Below are 26,464 nucleotides of genomic sequence, written 5' to 3'. Positions count from 1 at the left end.
AGTAAGGGGCCTTGAAGGTCAGAGCTGGAGGGGAAGACTTAGTTTCTACTGTGCACTATTTGGTATTTCTGAATATTTGTGTGTGTGAATATATATATTTTTTTCTGAGTGTATATACGAATATATAATATATAGATAACGCTTTCAATTCCCAAAGAATTATAGAGTCATTTAAAATGGTGATTATGAAGATTAACATAGCAACACGGAAAATTTTATGACATAATGTTAAGTGAAAAAGGCACGATTCGAAGTCATTATGTGCATTCTTATTTCAGTCACATAAAGATAAGGAGATAAACAAAATTTAAGAGCAGTTTTATTGTAGCGCTGGGATTTTCCATACTTACAAAAAATCAACAATAAAGTTGAGGTATATTTTATATACGGTATAATAAATATAATTTATAAGTGCACATTTGGATGAATTTTGATCAATTTATACACCTTTATAACCATCACTACAATCGAGTCACAGAACATTTCCATCATCTCAAAAAGTTTCCTTGTACCCATCCTATTCAATACTGGGATCAATACCACAATCAATGATGTGTTTTCTGTCACTATAAGTTAGACTCGGCTTTTCTACAGTTGCATCTAAGTGGAATCATATAGTATATACCCTTTTTGTGTCCTGGATTTTCTTTTGCTCAGCATATTGCTTGTATCCACCCTCCCCTTCTTCCTTAGTAACTAAATCCTCAACAACATACCCAGCTAAAAGATTATATCTCCCAACCCTCCTTGCAACGAGATGTGCCCATATGATAAAATTGTGATCAAAGAAACATAATTAAAAGGGTCTTTGGAAAGTCTCTGTAAAAGTGAGAGACAGATACCCTTTTTCTTTTCTTCCCCTTTGTCTTGCTGTTGGCCTGGAAGCTGCACCTGATGAGTGGAGCTCCAGCAGCCATCTTGGAATATGAAGTGACCCTAAGGATAAGTAGAAAAAGAAAATGAGCCTGGGTCTTTGGTGACACAATGGTGCTGCCATACCAGCTTGACTCCTGTCACCTTAAACAGCTTTTATATGGGAAAAAAAAAAATGTTTCTTGTTTAAGAACAAGTATTTGGGGCTTTTTAAAAAAATTTTTTTAATTACGTTTCTTTATTTTTGAGAGGCAGAGAGAGACAGAGCATGAGTGGAGGAGGGGCAGAGAGAGGGAGACACAGAAGCAGGCTCCAGGCTCTGAGCTGTCAGCACAGAACCCGATGCAGGGCTCAAACCCACGAACCATGAGATCATGACCTGAGCCAAAGTCGGACACTCAACCGACTGAGCCACTCAGGCGCCCCTGGGCTTTTCTGCTATATTTGTAGCTAAAACTAATTCTAATTGTTCCATAAACCTTTTAGCACAAGTTGATTTTTGAAAAAATTATGCCTATGTTTGATTAAAAATTTAATTTTAATTAAAAAATAAACCGTTATGACAAAATCTGACAAAAAAGTTCAACAAAAACACCACAGACCACTATTTCTCATGAAGATGGATGCAAAAATTCTTAACAAAATGTTGGCAAATCGAATCCAGCAATATACAAAAAGAATGTACCGTGACCAAATGGGGTTTATCCCAGGAATGAAAGGTTGATTCAGCATTCAAAAATAAATCAATGTGTATGTTAAGTTACCTGAATTTAAATTTAAAAAAAAGAAAAAAGAAATAAATCAATGCAATTGACCATATTAATAGAATACAAGATTTTAAAAATCAAACAATCATCTCAATAGATGCAGCAAAAACATTTGAAAAAATTCAATATTCCCTCATGACTAAAAACTCTCAGCAAACTAAAAATGGAAGTGAACTTCTCAACTTGATAAAGGGTAATTCTGAAAAAAAACAAAACAAAACAAAAAAACACAAAAAAACCTACAGCTAACAAGATACTTCGTGGTGAAAGACTGAATGCTTTCCCCTAACGTAACAATGAAAGCATGACTGCTTTTAACACACCTATTGAATATTGTGCTGATTCCTTAGCCAATGTACAAAACAAGAAAAAGAATGAAAAGGCACAAAATTTGGAAAGCAAAAAGTAAAACTTTCTCTATTTACCGGCTACATAGAAAACTCCAAGGAATCTTAAAAAGAACCCAATCCAACTAGAATTAATAAGTGAACTTAAGAAGGTTAAAGGATACAGGGTCAATATACAAAAACCAGCACACTAGCAACAAACAATTGGGAAATTATAATCTTATAAATCCCATTCATAAAAACATCAGAAAGCATACAATACTTAGGGGTAAATTTAATGAAAGATGTGTAAGACTTCTACATTGAATATTATAAAATACTGAATATGTAAAAAAGATATATAAGCTGAGAGCAACTAAAGAATGCTTAAATAAATGAATAGATATACCACATTCATGGATTGAAAGACTCAATATTATCAAGATGTTAGTCTCTCCAAATGGATCCATAGATTCAGTGCAATCATATTTGCACACTACTATGGTTTTTATTTATTTTTTCACAACTATGGATTTTAGACATTGACAAGGTGATTGTAAATTTACATGGAATTTTAAAAGTAATACAATGAATCTAAAATAGAAGAGGGGTGCCTGGGTGGCTCAGTCAGTTAAGCATCCGACTTCAGCTCAGGTCATGACACCTGACAGTTCAGACCCTGGAGCCTGCGTTGGATTCTTTGTCTCCCTCTCTCTCTGCCCCTTCCTCACTCATGCTCTGTCTCTCTGTCTCTCAAAAACAAATAGGTTAAAAAAATTTTTTCAAGTAAAAAAAAAAGAATAAAACAAAGCCAATGCTTTAACGGAGACAGCAGAGAGAAGGGAAGAATCACTCCAATCAGTGAATCACTCCAACTCAGAAGAGCTCCTCAAGGGAGACACCATTTGAACTGTGGGTTGAAAGGTGACTAAATACTTAACAGGTGGGGACATTCATGAAAGGCATTGATTTACTTAGGTTTTCCAGATCATAAGGAACTAAAATTCATCCCATTTAGTTAAATGAAGGAGTTGCATGTGAAACTATCCAGAAGATCAAGTCTCATGGAAATCCTTAGAAAGACCTCATGCGTTCTCAGCTTGTAGGGCAGTCCTGGATCCAAGGTTCCTGTCCTGGCCTCAGCAGCTGGAGCCCCTAAATATTTAATGTCGTCTCCTGTCTGCGTCCATCCCCTCTCGGCTCCTCTATCGTCTGCTTTTTTCTCTCTGTACCTCCAGATATGAAGTTAAAAGGATAGGTTAGAACCAGATGGCAAAAGGCTTTGTTTGGCCAGGCAGGTTGGTTTTTATCGTTATAGCTACGGAAGCTTCTTAAACAAGGGAAAGAACTCCTCAGATTTGGCCTTTTGGTGGATAATTCCACTGGTGTGCGGACGGGCTTTCGGAGGCAGGAGACCAGGGAAGAAGGGATTCCAAGTAAGAGAAAATGAAGCTCAAAACCAATGGAACTCAAAATGTGGGGGTCTGGGTAGTCATAAGATACATCCTATTCTGGTCAAAATTTTTTATATCTCCTTAGGAAGCAGAGGGAAGGAGAGTTAAAGCATCTGCATTTGCAAAAACTCCCCAGTTGATCCTGGTTGAGAACTGCTAGTCCGGACAAAGCGGCTTTTATAGGGACAGAGTGAAGACAGAGGGAAGACAGGGATGGATTCGGGGAGCACTGGATTTGATGGAACCAGAACCCGGGTAACTGCAGTTTGTAGCTGAGGAAGCTGTGTGGATGACGGCCTCATTTTCCAGGCTTTGGGAAATAAAGAGCAGACTGGGTGTATACACGGGACTGGAGGTGAGAGAGGTTGAGAGAATAATTTCTGCACATCCCACAGAGAGATCCCAGGAAGTCAGAGCCCAGGAGGCAGTGCCAGAGATGGGCCAACGCCAGCCACCCTTTAAGCTCCGGGGTCGGGGCGGGGGGCCCTGCTGGTGAGAAACGTGCTCTCTGGGCGTTGATTAGTTGGACAGACACTGAGTCTTAGGCTCTGAGCAAGTACAAAGCCATTTTCTCCATGGTTTTGCTGCCTGTGGTGGTAGTGTTATTTAGCATGGACTTCATTAGCCCCTTGGTTTAGAATTTCATCATCATGTCTGTCAGGTTCCAGGATCCCACTCTGATGATTCTTCTGAAGAGACTTTAATGAAGGGACAATTTACAGGGATGTGGGCAGGACTTGGGGGAACCAACAAGGGATGTTGAGGCAGCTGAGGGATTTCATCAGTGGGCAGCTGTTACCACATCTAGGCCTGAAGGGGCAGAGGGAGAGGACGGTACCACTGAGGCCCAGGGCAAATGAGCTGTGCAGGAGGGGTTGCCAGTGCAGGAGAAGCTATAGTCACAGAGGAAGCAGCCACTGCCAGAATGAAGGCTCCAAACCAGGAGGGACAAGGAAGAAATAGCCTGCCAATCTCTCCCTGCTTTCACTCTCCGGTCTCCTCCCGGTGCCTCTCATGGGTCAACACCAGTTGGAAACTAGCCATCAGGGGAGCACGGGGTGAAGGATGGAGGGATCAGCCTGCAGACACGGAGGAAGAGAAGAGTGGGGAATGGATCAGGTGTATGGGTTTAGGGGACAAGCGAGATACACCAGTACAACCACATCCCCCAGCACAGCCTGTGTGAGGCAGTGGCTTGGGTAACTCTGTGGAAGGGGCCGAAAAGCCACACCACAGGAAGTCAAGATACTTGGATTCCTGACAGGCCTGACCATGCCACGCACAGACTGTCCTCAGCGCCACACTGCTGGCATCCTGGGCTGTGACAGCCTTAGCTGTGAAGAAAGGGAGGTTGGACTATGTGACTCTCAAAGCCTTCCACCGTAGGGCCCCTCGACTCTGCCGTCAGCCAGCGTGCTCTCTGGCCAGCACGTTGAGCTGGGCGCTGTGGTGCCTGCTCCCGGGTCTGGTTGCACCTCATGCCCACGGGGCACCCAGCCTGACCAAGGGCAGCGCCGGGGAATCCTGGGACCGGCCAGCATCTGGAACTAGACAGGGTGTTCTCTCTTCCAGCGAACACTTGGGACGTGCAGAGTCAACCAGGGACTTTCTTAAACGTATTTTTCACTGTGATGAGGTACATTCAAAAAGAAAGAAGAGTGTATTCATCTCCAGAAAGCAACAGCCTCCCAGACCTGTGCTGCCGAGCTCCAGGTCCTATCCCCCCCTGCTCAGTTCCTGATAACTGAAGTTGAAACTTGAGCAGCAAAAGGGAAGTCTCCTGTCTCCTACAGGGTATCAAATCCTGTTTCTACACAGTTTCAGTTCTTAAAGACACAGGATTCCATATTTTCTCAGCCACTATGCTGGAAGGCCAAGAACGTTCGGTGACCACCAACCACATGTGTATGGGCCCCGGGGGGTGAAATTGGAAGGCTTTGAAAAGAGGTCTGCATATTGGTGAAATGTATCATCACCTTTCTCCTTATTACTATAAAGAAATGGTCTGGGTAAGTGCACAGATTTGCTCAGGCTGACCTGGGGCCCAGTGTGCTTTTAATGCTTTTACTTTCCTAGCTTCCTGCGGTGGAGCTCGGGGAGGGGGGGGGGGGGAGGAGATGACTCATCGTTTTCTTTTGGAGGTGGGAAGATCTGTGCACCCTGGCTGCCGGTTCACTCCAAGAGTGGCCTCGGGGAGATGCCCGCTCCTTTGATGTACCACAAAATATCCCAGGCTGCTGGAGAACAGCCTGAGGTACGATGTATTGGGAGTCTTGCTGCCTTCTAAGCGTTTATTTGAGAATACACGTTCAGTTATGTGGTAGTTTTGTGGGCTCTGTGGTTTATTAAAGAAGATAGAGGAGGGGGAAAAAAAGAAAGACAAAGAGGGAAATATGAAAAAGAAATGGTGGAACAGGTGTTAGTAAGGGTTTCCAAGCATGTGAAAATACACAATAAAGGGAAAAAGGTGATGAGTCCAGTGGGAGAGAAGACAGGAAAATGTTTCCACAAAGATTCGGTTTAGGACCAAGAAGTTTTCTCACTGAAGTTAGACAACAGAACAGGCAGATACAAGATGCTGTGGAATCTTTCACGCCAGGATCCATTCATTTGGGTATTCACTTATTTAAACAAGCAATAACAATAGAATGGGGCGTGTGCTGTGACCTACAGACAGAGTCAAGGGGAGCGCTTTGTCGGATCACAGAAGACGGTTGGAGAAAATGACATTTAGCATGTGATGTAAAGGATGCTTGGAGTGAAAGGAAAAAATAAGGAGGAGGAACAGGAAATCTGAGGACCTGACTCAGGATAATAGAGCCCCGGACAGCAAAACAGAAGAAATGATCCCAGAGACTCAGGTCCTTGGAGGTGACACTCAATACCAATACACTGCCTGGCTTTTCTCGGAGTCTCTGTCCACATGAGGTGAACACCGTCCAACAACACTAGGGTCATTTGGCCCTGTTTAAAAATACAGTTCAGGGGCACCTGGGTGGCTCAGTCGGTTGGGCATCCGACTTCAGCTCAGGTCATGATCTCACAGCTTGTGGGTCCGAGCCCCGCGTCGGGCTCTGTGCTGACAGCCCAGAGCCTGGAGCCTGCTTCGGACTCTGTGTCTCCCTCTCTCTCTGCCCCTCCCCTGCTCACGCTCTGTCTCTCTCTCCTTCAAAAATAAATAAACATTAGGGGCGCCTGGGTGGCTCAGTTGGTTAAGCGGCCAACTTCAGCCCAGGTCACGATCTCACGGTCCGTGAGTTCGAGCCCTGCGTCGGGCTCTGTGCTGACGGCTCAGAGCCTGGAGCCTGTTTCAGATTCTGTGTCTCCCTCTCTCTCTGCTCCTCCCCTGTTCATGCTCTGTCTCTCTCTGTCTCAAAAATAAATAAACGTTAAAAAAAATTTTTTTTAAATAAATAAATAAATAAACATTAAAAGTAATTAAAAATAAAGTTCAAAAGAAAAGGCAAAGTCATGGCTCTTTTTCCGATATGAAAAAACAGGTGTACAAATTTTTACTCATGAAAGTTTAAATAAGATCATAAATATGAAAGGTCATTAACCAATGGGGGAGCTGAGCAGTTATCACCAGTTCAAAAGAGAATCCAAAGAACAGGCATATTTATAGGTCTGGAATATTGAAGTGAATGTGCCAGTGGAGGCAAACTGGTTTCTCAAGGAGGAGGGAGGGATAAAAGTAAATTGACTTCTACGGGCAAGACATAATTTGCATGTCTAGAGGTAAGAATTATTTTGCATTGCTACCAATTAACTATAATGTACAGAGTTGTAAAATTGCTCAAAGACACTGAAAATGTCTTAATTAGATAATCTGAGGAGTGTCCTCTAGACAATACATAGTTTTGCTTTGAACTTTCTCCCTACAAGAACCATCTAGTAAATTTCATTCCTTTTCTCCTCCAGGCCAGTTGGATTTGTGTATCCAACTCCTCTGTGTACACATGATAGGTACCCCTAAGCAAATATTAAAGACTTAAATAATAATGTTGTAGAGCAAATAAAAATATAATTAACTATTTACAACACTTACATAAAATTGAAGAAAACCTGGAGACTTGTTTCCTGTGTGCTTTCTGGCCCAAACCTCTACCTTCATCGTCATCAACCTATTGTGCTTTCGACATTATGCTTACGAGATGTTTATGAAGCAACTTCACTGCTGACTTACAGGAATCCCTAATTTAAACCGGGCAAATTGACACAGATAAGGAATTATAGGAACAAAGGAAGTGGATTAGGTCCATGCCCTTAAATGGGGAAACAACACCAAGAAATTCACATTACAAATGAAGTAATATTAAGTGATGGGGGTGTGGAATGGGGGTGAGGGCTTAAATGGAATGAAGACTAAAGAAGGAGTAGCCATTCATTCCATCAATCACTCAGGCAGATATACTTAGTGTTTCCCATGTGCTAGGCACCAAGTTAAGCAACCAGGGATATGTGGCTAAATAACATGATCCCTGCCTGTCCTGTGGTTGTTTACAACCTAAGTAGGAGTGTTCCCTGTTCAGACCAGATGGAGAACATCATCAGATCTCCCCTCCTCGAACTGAGGCAGGTCTAGAGGTGAGATTTCAGAAGTTATATGATAAGGTGGCCCACTAAGATATGTGCGTGTGTTGGGGGGGGGGGGTGTCTGTCCCTTGCTGGTCCTGGTCCCCCACCCCCACCCCCCCCCCACACACAGTGGGCACTTAACTACTGATCGTTTAAACAACAGCTAATTCATAAATTAGTAACAAGCAATCATTGATAGTTTTACTTTTAAGTCATTTTATTATCTACTATTATAAATAAATGTATTGGTTTAGTACAATAAGTTGATTATTAGAATAAGTAATGAATTACTAATCAAGTTCAATAACCATTAATAATTAGCAAATTTACTGCAATCGTTCGAGAAGTACTGCAAGGTACATTCACTGGTTCTTTCCACCCTTTTACCTGAGGACGCTGGCCCCACTGTTATTTCTCCAACTCTCTTACTATGTCAATTTCAGAAACCACTGCCTGGCAAATTGAGCCTCCTGTGGGTTTGTGACATTTGGAAGGTACTTTTTTTTGCCTTGCTACTGGTCTAGAGGAAGGACTGCAAAAGTTCTGTGAATACTGGGATGCTCGGGAAACAGTGCTGCTTTCCAGGCCCTGGGCAAAGGCACCTGTTCTGTCCATGATCCAGTGGCCCTAGATTTGGACAGAGCAGAGGGTGGTTTCAGAGCAGAATGGAAGCTTACACCCTGCACCAGGTGACTGAGAACTTAAACCAGTTCAAGAAGAGTCTTGATAATGGATGGATACATAGCGGGTTATTAAGGGAAACCAGGGAAGTTCCAAGTACATCTCTGGACTTTTAGCATGTGTCTTAGAATGTAAACACTGGACTCTCCCTCACATGTTCCTCAGCATCGTGGCTGGAATTCTGGGCTAGTGGCCTTTTGTCTGATCTGCGATGACATTTCTGATCTTCCTAAGAATATGGGACTAGAAAAGGTCACGCTAGAACACCCAAAAGAGCAGGTGAGCTGCCTCCAGGGCCAGAGTCTGCCCTGCACACAACTCCAGATTTAGGACACGAGTTCTTCAAGCATGCCGCACCAAGTGCATCGGCACCTGCTAAACACAGACTTTCAGTGTGGGTCATGCTAACGGTGGTGATGCCCGAGGTGGCGGAAGTGAATATGTTAATCTCCTCTGTTCCCAAATAGGTAAGTAGGGGCAATCTCATCAAGGTGGTCAGTTTCCAAATGGGCAATCCAGGAAAGTTCCCTTGACTCCAAGCAGGGTTTGCAGACACTCTGGCCGTGGCTAGTTCCACTCTCGCCCCTCGAGTTACCTGTCATTATTAGGGGGCTTCCAGCAGCCCATCCCCCTGGGGATTCAGCATACCGTCCCCAGGAGCAGGGATGCTTTAGGTTCAGAGCTCAAGGATCCCCATCCCCCTCTTCCCATCCACCTTCCTTTTTCCCCTCTTTTTCTTCTCCCCTCTCTCCATTCTCCCTTCTTTCTGCTCCCTGGCTCTCATCTGCAAGTCCTCTTGTAGTGGCACTGCTGACCCTGCCAGGACTTCCTGGATATCACGGGAGGGAAGCTGTGCCAGTGAGATTCAGGGCCGCCCCTTTTCCTCTAGTTCCTGCTGGGACAGAGCCCACAGCCCTCATGAGTATACTCGGACTGGGACAGAGCCCACAGCCCTCATGAGCATTGATGGGAAAGAAGAGAGGGGCTTTTGGGTCTCTCGCTTTCCTGTCCGTTAGAGTCATCATTCTCAACCAAGGTTTGGGGCCAAAATTGGGGCCTGATTCAGTGATGGAAACCCCAAGCTTCAAGGCTGGGCTGGTGCAATACAGGGAGGGATTGCGGACAGGAAGTGGTGTGGCTGCGTGGGTGTGAAGGAAGGGTTTCCTCCCTTCGACACTTTCTATGCTGAAGGGGCCTTGCTCAGACTGCCTCCCTTCCCCCCAGCCCAACAAACAGCCACTTGGAGACCGAATTCAGATGTGGGGCGCCAGCCAGGCAGCGCATACAGCAGAAGTGTGAATACAGCCTAGTAAATCCAGTTTCCAGCAACTTCTCTACTTCCCTTGTCCCTCCTGGAATAATACTACAGTTTTTCAAGTTTATAGAGAGTTTGCTTCTTTCAGAGTAGGAACTGGGGAGCTGAGACAGCCCCTGACGTTACCAGGTGGTGGATAGGGGCATTCTTAGCAGCCAACCTCAGTGAACGTTTGGTTTTCAGAACTCTTGGCACATTGTCAGTTATCTTGGAGGGGACTTGGACCCCAGCACCATGACTCACGACCCTGGGCTTCCCTAGTTTGGCTTCTTTGACTCCAAATTTACTGCTCTGACTTTTGGGGAGCTCCCCCTCAATGAATATACAGCTCAGGGAGGAAGCCCCCTGTGGTTTGGCAGCTAGTTTGAATCAGGGTCCTGTTTGTAGACAAAGCAATGAGCACATTGGAGCAAAGCGACTGGATCTGGGGGGATTTCGGAGGCACAACTGAAGGACTTGGTGAACTACCACAGAGGTTTCAATTATGATGTCAAGCAGGTGACAGAGCTCTTTATTAAACAGGTAAAAACAGATTGAGAAGCATCTTTGAAAGGAAGAAAATGAGATCGTGAGTCCAGCTGTGAACACGTCGAGTGGGATATGCTTGTGCGATGTTCTCTCGAAGACATGTGACGGGCAGCTGAATATACCTGCCCTTGTGAGAGAGAGCTGGGCTCTGGGTACAGGTGTGAGAGTTATCAGTTTAGGGATAGATAGAGATGGAGACTCCAAGAAGAGGAGACCCTTCCTACAGTGAAGCAGCAGGTAGACAGAGAGAAATGCAGAAGCTAGCGTCTTCATTTTGGCGGACTAAAGGGAGATAAGACCTGAGATCTGGCCATTAGATTTGGCAGCTTACTGGTGACCTCCGAGTGCGTGGTTCCAGTGAGAGGGTGGGAGCAACTGCTAGACCTTACAGCAGAGACTGACAGTCCCCAAATCCGGGTTGTCCGCTCCCTGAGCACCTGGCTGAATTTCAAGCCCCAAAGTCCCGTATGGCTCAGTGAGGCCGTGTGACTGAGTTCTGGCTATGGTCTGTGGGCAGAGACGGTGTACTATCACCTCCGAGATAGAACCCGCTCCCCACCATGCTCCCTCAGCCCCTCATCCTCAGTCTCCCAGCCAAAGTCGAGGAGCCAAGAGACCCTAAGGCCCTGGGGGCACAGAGCAACTTAATGGACGGAGATGCCTCTCTAATTTGTCCTGTGGAGCCAGGGTTACTCAGGCCGGGGAGGCCCCAGGCACAGATACCCTGGGGTTAGCAGTTTCCTGGGGGGGGAACAGCTGGCTGAACGGCAGTGCCAGTAGGGGTCAGAGCAGATCAGCAGAACTGCTAAAGGGATGTGCAAGCCAGGAGAACGTGGAAGTGCGGCAGGATCCTGCTGAGAGCCAGCCAGAGGGTAAAGCGCTCCCTGCAGGGACAGAAAGTGCTGGAGCTGAAAGAGAGCAGCACAAAACACCTGCAGGTACAAGGCACACACTTTGTGTACGTACTCACGGCCACATAGGCGCCTGGGACCCTGGCTCTGAGTCTGCCCCTCATGGACAGGCTCACCTGGACCCCACAGTCCTGGCCAGCCTTGTGAGATGCTGACAGAAGATCATGCCACATGTAGACCCCAGTCCCGGCCCGGAGGCACCTCCTGGGCATGGCTTCAGCCTGATGCTATCACTCTACAGTGGATCAGGAGTCAGAGCATCTGGGGTTCCAGCCTGGTTCTGCTCCTACCTGTGGCTGACCTTGAGCAAGGCCTTTCCCTCACTGCATCTGAGCCCCTTGTCTGCAGAGTGAATGTTATCAGGCTGGATGATTTATAAAATCTCGCATACTAAAAACTTCTGCCATTCCCCCCCCCCCCCCCCCCCCGCCCGAAACGGCTGCATTCAGGAAGATTTGGCCTGGTCCTGCCAGCCAGCAGCGGCCCTGGTCTCTAACGGCAGACTTGGAACGCCTCTGACCAGGGAAACCTTGCCGTCTTCAGCCTGCGTGAGTTCCAAGAGACCCGCAGACCTCCAAAAGGCCTGGGGGACAGGGGACCCTTGCCCAGGAGAGAGGAGGCTCTCGAGGAGTGGCCAGAATGAATATTTGCATGAAATCAGCAAGCCTGTCACCCTTGGGAGGGGCTGGCATTCTCTTTTCTTACTTTCTTCTTTTTCAACCATCTACAACAAGGCACCTTCCTTTCCGTTCCCATTTCCTGTGCCCTTTATGATGGGATGGCTCTGCCCTCCACAACTCCCTGGGTCCAGGGGAAAAGAGAGTTGGAAGAGGACCAAGAGTCCTCTCCCATTTTGCTTTTCTCGCCGGGCCCACCTTCAACTTGTCTTGGTTCTGCTTTTCCTGAAATAATAATTAAACAGAACTTTTGAAAGGAAATTGCTCTCCTTATCTGCCAAAAATATCTGTTTTTAAACTAGGGGACAGATTTCCCCATCCCATTGCTGACTCAGACTAACATAAAGTAAAAGTGTCCTCGATCCTATGCCTACGTAAGGAACAGGGAGGTGACACAGGAGTGTCCAGAGCAGTCACGAAAGCTTCCAGAGCCTGGAAGAGAAAATCTGCCTTGACAGTCCAGCAGGGGTGGGGTGTTGACCAAGATGGAGAGCTACCCAAAGCAGGCAGGGGTCACACCCAGCATGACTACCTCGACATCACCCCGGTGGGGTGGCCAGCAAGTTCCAGGCCTCCAAAGCTGTCTCCTGCAGCGAGCACAGATATGGCCATGGGGAAGATGACCAGGAGGGGAAAGCAAGACCCAGGAGCCACAAAACAGTGTGAGGAGACAGAAGATGACCTCTCCAGGATGAGGAAACCTATTTCTAAATTCCAAGAAGTTAGCAAAAGGAGACATCATAACCATTCTTTATTATCCAAATTCTACAGGCAATGATTCTGCACAACACGGAACCTATTAGCTGCCAAAGTGGATTCGAGGTGACTCCTGAGGGTGGCCTCCCTGCCTGGATCGGTTCAAGGCTCTGAGAGGTGCCGGCGGGAGCGTCATGCTGAGCCGTCTGCTGAGGACGCGGCCAGGAGCTCCGAGAAGGGGACCCGGCCACATGCCCCACTGTACACAGATGCGGAGGGAACCCTCCTGCCAGGTGTGAAAACGACCAAGGCTCCTCCTTCAGCAGAGGAGGAGGATCCTCGGGCTTCATCGGGGCAGGCAGCCGGCCACGGGGTCCGGCCGCGGCACCGGCACAAAGTTCATGGGGCACAGCAGCAGTGGGCACATCTTCTCGTGCTCCTTCAGTGCCTCGCTCAGCTGCTGCAGCTCCGTGGTCAGCTTCCCGATCTCTCTCCGCAGCACAGTGTTCTCCTGCTCCAGGCACTCATACTCCTGCACAGATAAGGAGAACGGGGAAAATGGTTTCTGCGAGCACCCTCCCTTCGCTTGATGCTTCGCTCTTCCCCAGGAACGCTTCCTCGCTAACTGAGCCCCCTTCCACCGCTCTTAGTGGTTCCTTGTTAGCTTCACGTTTCTCTCCTCCCACCAGGATGCAAGGCTGGTGAGGGTGGGGCTTTGCTTTTTGAATCAGCTTTATTGAGATATGATTTATATCAAATAACACACACCTGTTGTAAGGATGTATATAATTCAATGAGTTTTGGCAAATTAAACATTGGTCAAGAGAACGTTTCTATCACTCCTAAAAGTTCCCTCAGGGCCCCCATTGCAGCCAGCCTCTCCTCCCCCAACTGCTGAGTTGCCTTCTCAAGATCTCTGTTGGGGTCACTGCTGTGGCCCCAGCACCTGGAACAGTGCCTGGAACATAACAGATGTTTGCTGGCTGCGTGAGTAAATGAATAAAAATACCCCTTGCCTTGGTTTTGCCCCAACACTCTGTTAAGTGTCCATTAAACCAGAGTGTGCAGAGGCTTAGACCTGGAGGGGGGTCTAGAGACCCCTCAGCCCAACCCACACAATGCAGAAACCCAACATGCAACTTGTGCTGGGCCTTCTCTTCTTCAAAGGGCAGTCCCTGCCATTTCCACGCTGCTCTATTAGAAAGCTCATCTTTGTGCTGATCCAAAATCTCTCTCTCTCCTTCAGACCCACCTATTGGGCTTGGTTCCAACTTATGGAACCACACAGAGTAAATTCAATACTTTTTCAACATCACAGTTCTTGAAATATTAGGAGACAGCCCCATACCACTTCCCCTTAGGTATTCTCTCAGCTCAACTGTCTCAGGTCCCCTGAGCTCCTTGGGTTTTAGGGCTTCTGGTCCTTCTGCCCTCCTGGAGGTAATCCCAATACACACTGCAATTTGCCAGGTTCTCAGAGAAAAACGCCATACCCAAAACAGTGCATGATTCTGCAGGTGGCCTGCCCATGCAGAGGGCAGATGCTTGGAGGTGGCCCACCCTGGGGCTGGGCCCAAGCCTGCAGCCCCCTCACTCTGGGGATTCTCCCTGAGCTTGCAGAGAGGTGCAGGCTTTGTCTGCATCTACTGCTCCTCTGTCTACATCTGGATGATGACCGGTGTTCTGGAGATGAAAGGTGTGGGCTCTATATCCACCTCTCCTGACTTTCACCCTGTTCACTTGGCATCTTCCAGGTTAGCAAAGTCTTTCTGAATCTTAACGTGTCAGCTCAGGGATCACGATGCCACAAAGCTATAAGCTGTCCATTAGCTTGATGAGCAGGTCTTCCTTATCTCCATCCAAGTCATTAGTATGTTCTATAGCATAATTCTCAACCAATGGCAGAGCCCTAGGGCACGCCAGTAGAGACCATCTCAAAGTTGAGAGTCTTATTTAAATCTTGCTGCAATGTTGTTTACCATGCATTTCCCGGGGTGGGGACCCAACCTTACTAACCATCACATCTCTTCTCGTACTAGTAACGTTTTTAAAATGTCACTAAAGGGGCGCCTGGGTGGCGCAGTCGGTTAAGCGTCCGACTTCAGCCAGGTCACGATCTCGCGGTCCGTGAGTTCGAGCCCCGCGTCAGGCTCTGGGCCGATGGCTCGGAGCCTGGAGCCTGTTTCCGATTCTGTGTCTCCCTCTCTCTCTGCCCCTCCCCCGTTCATGCTCTGTCTCTCTCTGTCCCAAAAATAAATAAAAAACGTTGAAAAAAAAAAAAATTTAAAAAATAAAATGTCACTAAAAATGTCTGTTCTTCTTACAGTTCCCTAAAGCACACACAAATTCTCAACTCTGCCCCTTTGCTAATGCTGTTCTCCTCGACTGGACTACCTACCTCCTTTTCTGTGTGGGCCCAGCTCAAGCCTAACACCTCCAGGAAGGCTTCCCTGAGCACAGCACCTAATGGAACCACATCCCTCATTATTATGTGTTCTATTCAATTTTGTATCATATTCAATCTTACTTATACTAAATAAGGTCTCTCCCCAAAGATCAGAAATGTAAGAGCCTCTGCTACGCCCCACCTGATGGGCCACAGTGCCCAGTGACTCCTCAGCCCCAGTCCTCTGCCTCCTTCTCTCACCTGCTTCCTTCCCCTCTGTAGGTGCCAGAGGGGCGGCACACACAGAGGCCATCTGAGCCTTCCCCAGGCAAGCCCTCAGGATAGTCTGGAATACTCTCCAAGGCCACCAGCTGCACCCCTTCCTCTCGCAGGTTATCCTAGGTCAGTCTGGTTTCACTAGCGCACGGGCCCCATTCTGCCCTCAGCCCTCCTCCATGCCTGTCAGCTCCCCTCTGGCCTCTGACAAACTCTAGTCCTGGAGCCCGAATTCAGTCTACAAAGCAGCAACAAGCCCTCTGTGGGCAAGGGGAGGGAAGACAGGACAGTCATCGTGGGAAGCCTGCCTGCAGCAGCAGGGTGACTGGCTGCAGCTCTGTGAGGCACATGTACACACATGCACGCAGGCACACACGTGCACGCACACGCATGCATGCACATGCAGCACAGATGCACGCACGCACACGTGCACATGCACGCACACACACGTGCATGCACACACATGCACGCACACACAGACACACACACACACATACACGCGCACATGCTCCACCCTGCAACTGGAAATGCTCTTCACCTCCAAGTAAAATGGAGAATAGATGCGAATGGTTCCAATGAGCTAACATGTAAAAGAATTTTTTTAATGTTCAGTTTTGAGAGAGAGAGAGACAGACAGAGTGTGAGAGGAGGAGGGGCAGAGAGAGAGGGAGACACAGAATCTGAAGCAGGCTCCAAGCTCTGAGCTGTCAGCACAGAGCCGGATGCGGGGCTTGAACTCACGAACAGTGAGAACATGACATGAGCTGAAGTCACACGCTCAACCGACTGAGCCACCCAGGCGCCCCTAATGAGCTAACGTTTTAACTAGATTCCAAAACATAGGAAGATCACTTGCCGTGGCAGAACATTCCAAAGTGTCCTTTTGTATTGTGGCAGGACGCTGTGAGCTTCTGAGTTTTAGCTCCAGAAGCCATGAAGGGCCATGCTGCCTAAAGTCTTCCCGAGGTACAGCTGCCTCCTCTAAACCCCAGCCCAGCAGCCCCCTCATCCGCCTTCTCTGCAGGGACTTTCTCTTTTGGGATTTGACTTTTACTTCTAAACCTGCTGAGGGACTTTCATGGAGCTGAGAGAATAAAAAGAGAAGAAGTCAAGATCTCCAGGTGAGGCCAGCTCAAGAAGAATAAAAGTGGGTGTTACTCATAAATTAACAAATAAATAAATATTTAATAAATCAATAAATAAATATTGAGCAGGTGGAGAGGAGGTATGAGAATGCAGAGAACAAAGGGGAAAGAGTAACACCCACTTTACACGGAGAAGAAAGTACTTGGACTTGACATACGTGAAAAATAAGCAAGAACATTAGCCCATCGGTTATTTCCAAAAGATCAGTTTAGCTCAAATCTTGCTGACTTTCGAGCCTTTTGCGCAGGAGGGTTGGAGGTCACTGCGCTGCCTTCCCCGGCGTTTCGCAGGACACAGTCGCAAAGCAGAGACCTAAACATTCCCGGCGGCAAAATCTCTGCAAATCCCAGTTCTGCCTCAGAAATGAGACTGTCTGAGGCAGCCATCCTCAACCAGAGCAATCCCGGTGGTCCCCGGGGGACAGGCGGCATGTCTGGAGACAGCTGGGTTGTCACAACTGGAGCAGAGGGCGCTACTGCATCCAGTGGGTAGAGGCCAGGGGTGCCACTCGACAGCCTACAGTGCCCAGGACAGCATGCCCCCAGACAAGGACGTATCCAGCCCCAAATGTCAGTAGTGCCAAGGCTGAGGAACCCTGGTCTGGGCATCTAAGAGAGGTTGATTGGGGAGCGAGGGGCTGTCTGGGGGCATCCAGGGTCCAGGATTAAAAAAAAAAAAAACAACAAACAACAACTGACAAGCTAATGTGGGTACCAGGAACCAGAGAGGAAAACAGAGGCAGGAAGTAAATGAGGGGGAGAAAAAGGCCATCAGGAGGGCACAGCCACACACAGACCCCATTTCACAAGCGAGGAAAGTGAAACTCTGAGAGGCGCAGTGACTTTTCCAAGGTCATGCAGACTTGGAACCTGATTTCAAGGTCAAATGCAATCCTCAAACAAGGACAGCAATTGTGCTTTCACTTGGCAGTGACTGGCCCCAAATTTCCCCGTGGTGGTTACTGGCAGTAAAGGGCTGTAAGGGCTCAGGATTTTACAATGAGCCTATTCCCAAGCCCTAGGTTGATCTCCTTCCCAGAAGAAAGCTAGTGTCATCAGGGAGGGCCGTACAAATTAGTGTCATCATCAGTTTCTAAACCAAGGAGGGACTGACATGAAGCATTCTCTTAGAATATGCAATATCTGAAAAAACCGTGGCAACACAGACCACAACCAAATTGCCTAAGAAATCCGTCAGTTGGTGACATTTGGGGTTCCTGAGGATGGCATCGTTTGCCTTCCTTTTCTGACTCAAAGTTCTTTCTCAGTCTTACACCTTCAGATGCCTGGCTCGAACCAGTCTGACCCACTTCTGAGACACCTTTTGGCTCGTCGTAGAAAGCTGGACCGTTCACTTGGGTCCCTATTTGTGAATGTGGACTCAGGCGTGTGCCTAATGTTCAGAGATGAATAGAGGCTGAAATCCCCATGAGAGGTGTAAGCGCCTTGACAAGATGATTTGAAAAGCCACAGTGAGCGCTGAGGCACACAGACACACGTTAGGAACAGCTTCTCGTCACCACAGTCGGGCTTCCAGCAACCACCTCGCTGAGGGGAAAATTCAGACTGAAGAGTGACTCGAGCCTGTCCCTGGCATGGCCCGCTCCGGCTCTCCCAGCCCTGCCCTCCAGGGAGGCCCAGCCTTGATGGACTGTCCTCCAGCTTTGCAGACGGAGAGCCGGGAGAGGTGGGAGGTGGCCCAGAGGCTTCTGGGAGCTGGGACTGGAGGAGGTTTCTCAGGGTGTTGGAGGTAAGAGAGACTCCAGTGAGTGAACAAGGTGGGCAGGAGAGAAAGGTGGGAACTTTAAACGAGCTCTAAAAACTCCCCTTCGTGGTATTCAAGAAAGGCAAATAAAGATCTCGAGTGACTCTGAGCTATGCAGCAATGCTACCCCACAGTATGGGACAGAGGAAGGACCGAGTAAAGCCCTTTTCATGGGCTAATCTCCCCAGGGAGTGACAGGCAGCCACGGCTACCAAGTGCTGCTTTCTGCACCCCTTAGTGTCTCCTAGAGAGGGGCCTGGTCCCAGGTTTGAAGAGGCTTCTGAGAAACGTGTCCGGCTCTCACTTTCCTGTCCTTCACGTGGCCTGGAGCCCGAGGGGGCCTGAAGGGCTCTTCTGCCACAACCCAGAGCAGCCTGCTAGGTGCTCTGCCCTCAGCTCACTCACTGGAGCACAACAAAGCTATTCTTTACCGCAGTTTTTAACCAGATACCCCACCCTCAATATGTAGACTTTTTTTCAAAGTTAAAAAAGTACTTTTTTTTACTATATTTACTTTTGTTTTTTTGTCTTGTTTTATTTTATTTTGTTTTGCTTTGTTTGCCCTGCAGAACATAGACCCTCACAGCTGTGCTGCTCTCCATGGGAGGAATTAACAGCGGAGACAGAATTCATGTGCTACCCTTCGGTCCAAAGAAGACATTCCTCTTCTACAGCGGGACTGGGATGTATTTCCATTTTCCTGAGCCAGCCACCTGCTCCCCCACACACCCTCTTGTGACCAATAACACTTGTGTGTAGCTAGTGACAGTAAAGTTAAGGGCTACAGCTTGGGGATCTGTGCATGGGTGGAGCCACTGTCCTGGCCTCCTTGACACTGTGTTTCTCAGAAAGACTGTCCTTGATGAGGTGATCCACTAGTGGCACTTAAACCGGAACTACTCTTCAGCTCCACAGAGACAGAGAAGGGAGTACTCTCCCATGGAAGGGCTGAGTTTCACGTCAGTTATTCCCATTTCCCAAAAGAGCACCTGGCACAATTGGTCATGTGACACAGTATAGGGACAGCAGAAGAGGCTAGGTGAACAGAAAGGCCCTCCACAGTAAAAGGGCCTCCCAAAGAGGTCGACATCCATCCCCTGGAGCCTGTGAATATGTTACCTTACATGACAAAAAGGACTTTGGAGGTGTGATTAAGAATCTGAACTTGGGGAGGGGCACCTGGGTGGCTCAGTCAGTTGGGCGTCCGACTTCAGCTCAGGTCACGATCTCACGGTCCGTGAGTTCGAGCCCCGCGTCGGGCTCTGGGCTGATGGCTCAGAGCCTGGAGCCTGCTTCCGATTCTGTGTCTCCCTCTCTCTCTGCCCCTCCCCCGTTCATGCTCTGTCTCTCTCTGTCTCAAAAATAAATAAACGTTAAAAAAAAAAAAATTAAAAGAAAAAAAAAAGAATCTGAACTTGGGGAGGGGCGTCTGGGTGGCTCAGTCGGTTAAGCATTCGACTCTTGATTTCCGCTCAGGTCATGATCTCACAGTTCATGAGTTCAAACCCTGCGTCAGGCTCTACATTGACAGCATGGAGCCTGCTTGGGATTCTCTGTCTCCCTTGTTCTCTGCCCTTCCCCAACTCATGCGTACGTGTTCTCTCTCTCTCTCTCTCTCTCTCTCTCTCTCTCTCAAAATAAATAAATAAACATTAAGAACAAAAAGAATCTGAACATGAGGAGATGATCCTGGATTATGCAGGTGGACCCAATGTAATCATAAGGGTCCTTATAAGTGAAAGAAGAAGTCATGAGTCAGATGACAATGGAAACAGTATCAGAGTAATACAGCATGAAAAAAGCTTAACTAGCCAGTGCTGGCTTTGAAGGTGGAAGGGACCACAAGCAAGAGAACACAGAAGCCTCTAGAAGCCAGCAAGGGCAAGGAAATGGATTCTTCCCTGGAGCCTCCGGAAAGAATACAGCACCTCTGGACACCTTGATTTGAGCCCCGTGAGACCCATTCCAGACAGATGACGTCCAAAACTGTAAGATAATAAACCTGTGTTGTGGTAAGGCAACCAAATTTGTCATAAATTGTTACCGAGGCCACCGGAAACGAGCTGCTTTCCTTGAAAACTCCTATGTTTCCCAAAACAGGAATGAGATCTTACTCCTCTCCTTGTGACCCAGCAGCAAGGCCTTGGCCATGGTAGAGCTTCACAAATATTTGGGGAATCCAAGTCGCTCACTCACAACCACACACATAGTTACTTGGGACTTACAACAGAGTGTCCCCTAGTGTTTTCTTAAGTGAATGCACCTGGCTTGGACGAGAAGCTTCTTGAGGGGAAGAACCCTTGCTGTTTGGCTGGTGCATGCGGTCTGAACACAGGACCATGCACTAACTGAGCCGAAAGTGCCCTCTGGGGTTATCTGGTAACACGACGCTAGACCCAAGACTGCTTCGGCAGCAAAGGGGAAGGAAGAAAGCAGTTGAAGGACATTCCAACTCTTCTGGAAGTTTCCAGGATTAATACAGGCTGGGAAGGACCTTCCCTGACCCTCATCTGAAGACCCTCTCTCTTTTTAGGGCCCAGCCTTCCTGCTCCCGGGAAAGAGTCTAACGTGTCATTTATGCCCACTGTGAATTTATACCAGTGGGTCACCTCTCCCTGGAGTACGTGCATCCTCAATCTGTTCTCGGTTCACTGTGAAAGGGTTTCCAGAGATTGCTGTCCTCCCCCCCCCCCCATTATACCTCGGTCAGCTATTCCATCAGTGCCCCCAGACTTGCCTTGTGGAGACAAGCTGTGGCAAGAGAGCAGGCGGGGAAACGTTAAACTAAAATCCCCAATTACTTGCACCAACTCTGTGTATAGACGAGAATTCATTCAGAACTGTCACCAATTCTTTGCACAGGCCCTCGGATGCTTGCGAGGCCAGTTCCTGATATGGGGCAATTCCCAATCCTGGCTATGAGATTATGTGGGATAGAGAGTGGAGGACAATGGAAGAGTTTAGGATAAGTCCCAGGTTCCTGATGTGGGTGATGAGAAAGGTGGTTAGCTCTGTTAACTGCAATTTGAAGACAGCGAGAAGAGAGTCTCAGGGTGAACACACACTGTCACAGCCATGTTGCATCCAAGCAGCCTACAGCAGACCCACCTGGAGACATCTAAGCAGATTTTCGAGATATGGGGTCGAGGGCCCGCGACTGAGGTCTTGCCTGGAGTAATCAATGTGGGCAGCTGATGCTGAGAGAACAGATTAATAGATCAAATCTTCCAGGATGGGAAGGAAAAAGGGCAGAGTCTGAAAGCCCAGTCAACACCAACATTTAAGAAAACAGGCAGAGGGAGAAAAGGTAGTGAAGAAACTGAGAAGAAAGGTGGTTAAGAGGGTCAAGTGGGAAGTGTGGTCTTTTGGAAGCTAAAGACCTTGAGGAAGGTCTCAAGGAGGGAAGGGTTAGGGAGCCTGGGTGGCTCTCAGTCGGCTAAGCATCTGACTTCGGCTTAGGTCATGATCTCACGGTTCATGGGTTCGAGCCCCACATGGGCTGTCTGCTGTCAGCTCAGAGCCTGGAGCCAGCTTCGGATTCTGGGTCTCCCTCTCTCTCGGTCCCTCCCCCGTTGCATGCACTCTTTCTCTCTCTCAAAAATAAACATTTAAAAATCTATTTTAAAAAAAGGACAGAGTCAATGGTGTCAAATGTTCCAGCAAGGTCATGGTTGATGAGACTAGAAACAGGCCTCTGGATCAGGCAGTGCCAGGGCACTAGTGGCCTCAGTGGGAGCAGCTTCCATAGGAAGGGGGTGTGTGTGTGTGTGTGTGTGTGTGTGTGTGTGTGTGTCTACGTGTAGGCACCTTGGGTGGGGAGGGGGCGGTAGAAACAATATCACATGGGACTGGAGAATAAATAGAACTGAAGACGTGGAGAGAGCAGGTCTCTTTTTAAGGAGCAGGGAAGTGAGGAAGGAAAGAAATGAAGTGGGGTGGTAGCTTGAAAAGGAATTGGGATCAAGAGGAAGTTTTGTTTTATTTTGTTTTGATTTATAATGAAAGAAATCGAGAGTGAGGAACAACCAGTGAACAAGGGAGAAAGCAAGATGTCGGCGAGTGAAGAATCAGAACACTGGGCTGAAGGACGCAGCGGAATTAGACTTGTGTGTCCAAATCGGTGATGACCAGGACATGACCTTGGGGCCGCCACCACAGTGCAAGGGCAGAAGGTGACTCCTCTCCGTGGCCTTAATGTGGCTCTGCCCCAATCACAGGCTCACCTCATGGAGTTTGTCAGCCTTCTGGGTCTGCTTCTTCCGACTTCTCTGAGCAGCAACTCGGTTTTTTTCTCTCCTTCGGACCTTCCGGTCATCGTCCTCCGGACTCTGGGGGGAAATGTCTGGTCAGGTGCGCTGTCCAGGCCCCTTGCCTCACCCTCCTTAGCCTTGCCTCTTTCCTCTGCATGGCTCATGGAGCTTCACCGTTTTACCTGCAGTCACAGCAGAGGACCTGCTGCTCACCACGTGTCGTGGCTGAGCTTAGCTGCCAACCCCCATGACCACCCGGACAAATGTGTGGTGTGACCGCCATTTAACAGACGAGGAATAAGAAACTCAGAGAGGTTAAGGAACTTGCTCCAGGTATAACAGCTAGTAAGTGGGTAAGTGGGAAGTGGAACTCAGGTCTGTTGGACTCCAAACCAACGTTCATAAACCTCTACCCCACAGGGTGTGTGCCTGGAAGAGGTGTGGTGGCAACGTTGTCCATCTGAGGACGGGAAAGGCAGAAGGCATCTGCTATCTGGAAACTGCCACGTGCGAGGTCTGACGCCACCACACAAACAGGTACTTCGATGAGTGCAAATCACATCACGCTTGTAACTACTTGCAACCACACAACTCTGCCAACACACCAGATGATCTTAAACACCACAGACAATATGCTCATTTGAACAATGCTTGATGGCCATTTTGTTCCACGGGTCAGAGTGAATCAGAAAGCAGACTGATGATGTGTCTTGAGAGCTCTTAGCGCTCTGTATGAGATTTAACCAAACCGAGTTAAATCCTTTAAGAGTTATCCTGAAACAGGCAGCCTCACAAAATGCACCTACCAAGGTAAAAACATCTCAGTTATAGAAAAAACATGGAGAAGTAGAGACTCTTTGCCTTCCAGAACCCTGTGAGAAGGTACCAAGCCGGGGGGGGGGGGGGGGGGGGGGAGTATGCTACCTTTAAACAGTTTAAAAGCTAAGAGGTTAGTTAGTAAGATACAAACACAGGAAAGCTACTCAATTATTAATATTATTGGGAAGCAAATATTAATATAAAATAATGGGTAACTGCAGTTATCATTTTATATGGTCTTGTATTCCAATATGAGAGACATATGTTTCCCCCAAGTTCCAGTGGGTAAAGAATTTCCAGTATATGGAAGAATCTAAGTCTACAGAAGGACACAAACAACATACATAAATAATATAACAAATGGACGCGGTCTGAAGGTAGTGCTTAAGGGAACAGGCACAAGGGGTCAAAACATAGTTCTTTAGAGGCAAAGAAGTCTTGGTAAACATAACCAGAACACCACATGGGCAAAATGTGGTGTACAGGACAGACTTTCAGCTTAGAAATACGTGGCTCCTGGTTTTGTCTCTTGCTGTCATTATAGCCTGGGGGAAAGGGCTTACATTCTCTGAATGTTCAGTTTTCTCATTTATTGTAAGTGTGAGTCATTCATTGTTTCACTAAGTATTAAATGAGTACCTGCCATGTGCCAAGCACTGTTTTAGGCACTAGAGAGACATGCCCTGAACAACTGATGGGTAATCTCTGCAGCAATCATTCTAACAGCCTAACGCCTGGAAGGAGCATAGGACAAAATGAGATTTTATCCTAAAGCTCCCAGCACATGGTATGCCCTCAGCAACCTCTGTAGAGGTCGCTGCTATTTTTGAATTCCCCATAGTGCTTGTCACCAAATCACGCCTTTTTGTCCGCAATCAAAAAGTCACAGGGCACAGGGAAGCAGCCTGCGTCCTGCCCTCTGGGAGGGGACACTCTATACCTATCCGTATGCTCACATCTGACAACCCAGCAGTAACATTTAATCAAAACAGAAAGGAGAGCAAAGTGTTGAGACAGCCATCAACTATTAACCATATCTTAATCCTCATAAAAATCACGAGAGGTTATTATTATATTCATTTTACAGGTGGGGAAACCGACGCTCGAAGATGTTAAGCCAAATGCCCGAGGCTACTCAGCGTGCGTGTGGTAAAACCGAGGTCCAAACTCAGAAATGTGTGACTCTTGAGAGCCACCTGATGACACCGTGTACCAGGCATCAAACTGGGAAGGGGAGCATAACAATGAAGACTCCGTCCAAGGCAGTTGGGTGGGAAGTTCTCTGATGGCCATCCCCGCGGGCAACCTCGTCTCAGTTTCCTAAGTACACAGTTGTAAACGTGGCCTAGGACAGCACAGAGGACTGGATGGGGGCCGAGGGGTTTCCACCAGCGCTGGGGCTGGAGTCCGCCCACTGCGGGCCCCCACCCCGCACCCTCAGGCACGGGTCTTGAGTTCCCCATTCGGACCGTAGATGTTGGAAGTGCCTGGACACGAGCTGCCCCTTCGGGCTGAATTTCCCCTCTGCGCACCCTGGCGCCCGGGAAGGGCCACGCGCGCCGGCGGTGGGGTGGCAGCGGGCGCCAGCGCAAGGATGGCGACACCGGGACAGCGCGGATCCCACGTGCGGGGAAGCGTGGACCGTGCCTGGCTCCCCGCGCCCTCCAGTCTCTCCGCTTCCCGGGCCACAAGAGACGGGTCACCATTCCGGATGCCGCGGGCACCGTGCGTGAGCGGAGGACCGCCGGACAGAGGCGCACGCCGGGGGGCCCTGGACCCACCCCGCGCCCTCACTCCTGCTGGTCGCTGGCTCCCGCAGCACCTTCCACCCCGACACTCAGCGGTCACCACTCCGGAACCCCAGACCCACCCACCTCCGCGTGCCCCTCGGCGCCCCCACCCCCGCAGGCCCGCGGACCTCCCTGAGCCTCCTTCAACTACCTGCGGCTGCGGCTGGTTCCCGGGCGCCGAGACGCTCCTCTGCAGGACGCTGCCGGCCGCCGGGAGCACTTGCGACATGCCGGGCGCTCCTCCGGCCCGCCCCGCCCCGCCGCGCAGCCTCGCGGAGGAGCGGCCGCGCGGCCCGCCGCCCCCTGCACGCGGGGCGCTGCCTAGCTGCACTCTCTGGCCGCCCGCATCCGCGCGCCCCCGCACCTGCCGGCCGCCGCCCTCCGCCCCGCCCCCTCGGGCTTCCCGCTCTCCCGGCGCGTGCGGCCGCCGCGCGCCGCCAGGGTTTCCCCGCCCCCGGCCCGGCCGCCGGCCTGCGCGTCGCCGAGTCTGCCCGCCCCTCCCGCTCCCACCCCCGCCCCGTTTCCTCCTCTCCCCGCCCTCTCGCCGCACCTCGGGGTCCCAAATCCCACCCCTGCGGCGGCTTCGCGCCGGGCCCCGGCACTTCGTGGAAGTCACGTGGTAGCTTGGAAACCCGGGAGGGAACGCGAAGCCCACCCACGAGGGGCGACGCTGCGGCGCCCAGGGGTCGGGGAGACGCAGCGCAGCCTTTGGGGTCCTCCGGCCGCTCTCGGGGACCTGGGGCTGCGAAACACAAGGGGGTGGCCTTGCGCGGGGTTGTTAGCCGGTCCCATCTCGGCATTTGCCTGCGCACCGGCCCCGCCTCCCCCTCGCGCAGGGGTCACGGTCTCCGGGACTTTCTTCGCGGCGACCGGTCGCGCGGGCGCCACTCTCACTCCTTCCTCAACCCACCGTTCACCCACCTGCGAGGCGCAGCCCAGGGGAGGGACAGCCGGCTTTGCCGGGTCCCGCTGCGCACCCTGAGAGCCGCGGGCACCCCAGGGCCTGTCTGCGGGGGGCATTTGCATCCCTTCTCACCCGCGCCGCCGGGCTGTGGGAGAGCGCGAGGCCGGGCGGCCCCGAGGGTGAATTCCCTCAGTGTGGGATGGGAGGGAGGAGGTTGTCCTGAGAGCGACTGAGAGCGAATCTGCCCCGGTGGACCTCACTATTGACAGGTTCGGGGATCTGAACCTCTGATGCTTTCTTTTTCAAGATGAAAGTGGCAGATG

The 26,464-nt window shown here is 49.4% G+C and overlaps 1 protein-coding gene across 4 annotated transcripts; it reads right to left on the bottom strand.

Moving 5' to 3' along the window:
• Positions 1 to 297: 297 nt before the first annotated feature.
• BATF3 (basic leucine zipper ATF-like transcription factor 3) lies at positions 298 to 26,464 on the bottom strand. 4 transcript variants are annotated; one of them, XM_058700600.1, is made up of 3 exons: positions 26,159 to 26,464; positions 22,602 to 22,706; positions 298 to 936 (listed from the first exon to the last, which is right to left on the bottom strand). In XM_058700600.1, exons 1-3 carry the CDS (start codon positions 26,261 to 26,263, stop codon positions 721 to 723), a joined length of 426 nt encoding a protein of 141 aa, XP_058556583.1. In that variant the 5' UTR covers positions 26,264 to 26,464; the 3' UTR covers positions 298 to 720. The 4 variants fall into 4 exon arrangements, with proteins under 4 accessions (XP_058556583.1, XP_058556584.1, XP_058556585.1 ...); XM_058700601.1 differs by lacking the exon at positions 26,159 to 26,464 and adding an exon at positions 25,389 to 25,709; XM_058700602.1 differs by lacking the exon at positions 298 to 936 and adding an exon at positions 12,839 to 13,338 and having other exon boundaries at positions 26,159 to 26,279.

Source organism: Neofelis nebulosa, chromosome 15, assembly GCF_028018385.1.
Source record: "Neofelis nebulosa isolate mNeoNeb1 chromosome 15, mNeoNeb1.pri, whole genome shotgun sequence".
Taxonomy (NCBI): Eukaryota; Metazoa; Chordata; class Mammalia; order Carnivora; family Felidae; genus Neofelis; species Neofelis nebulosa.
This window is presented reverse-complemented; position numbering and strand designations above follow the sequence as displayed.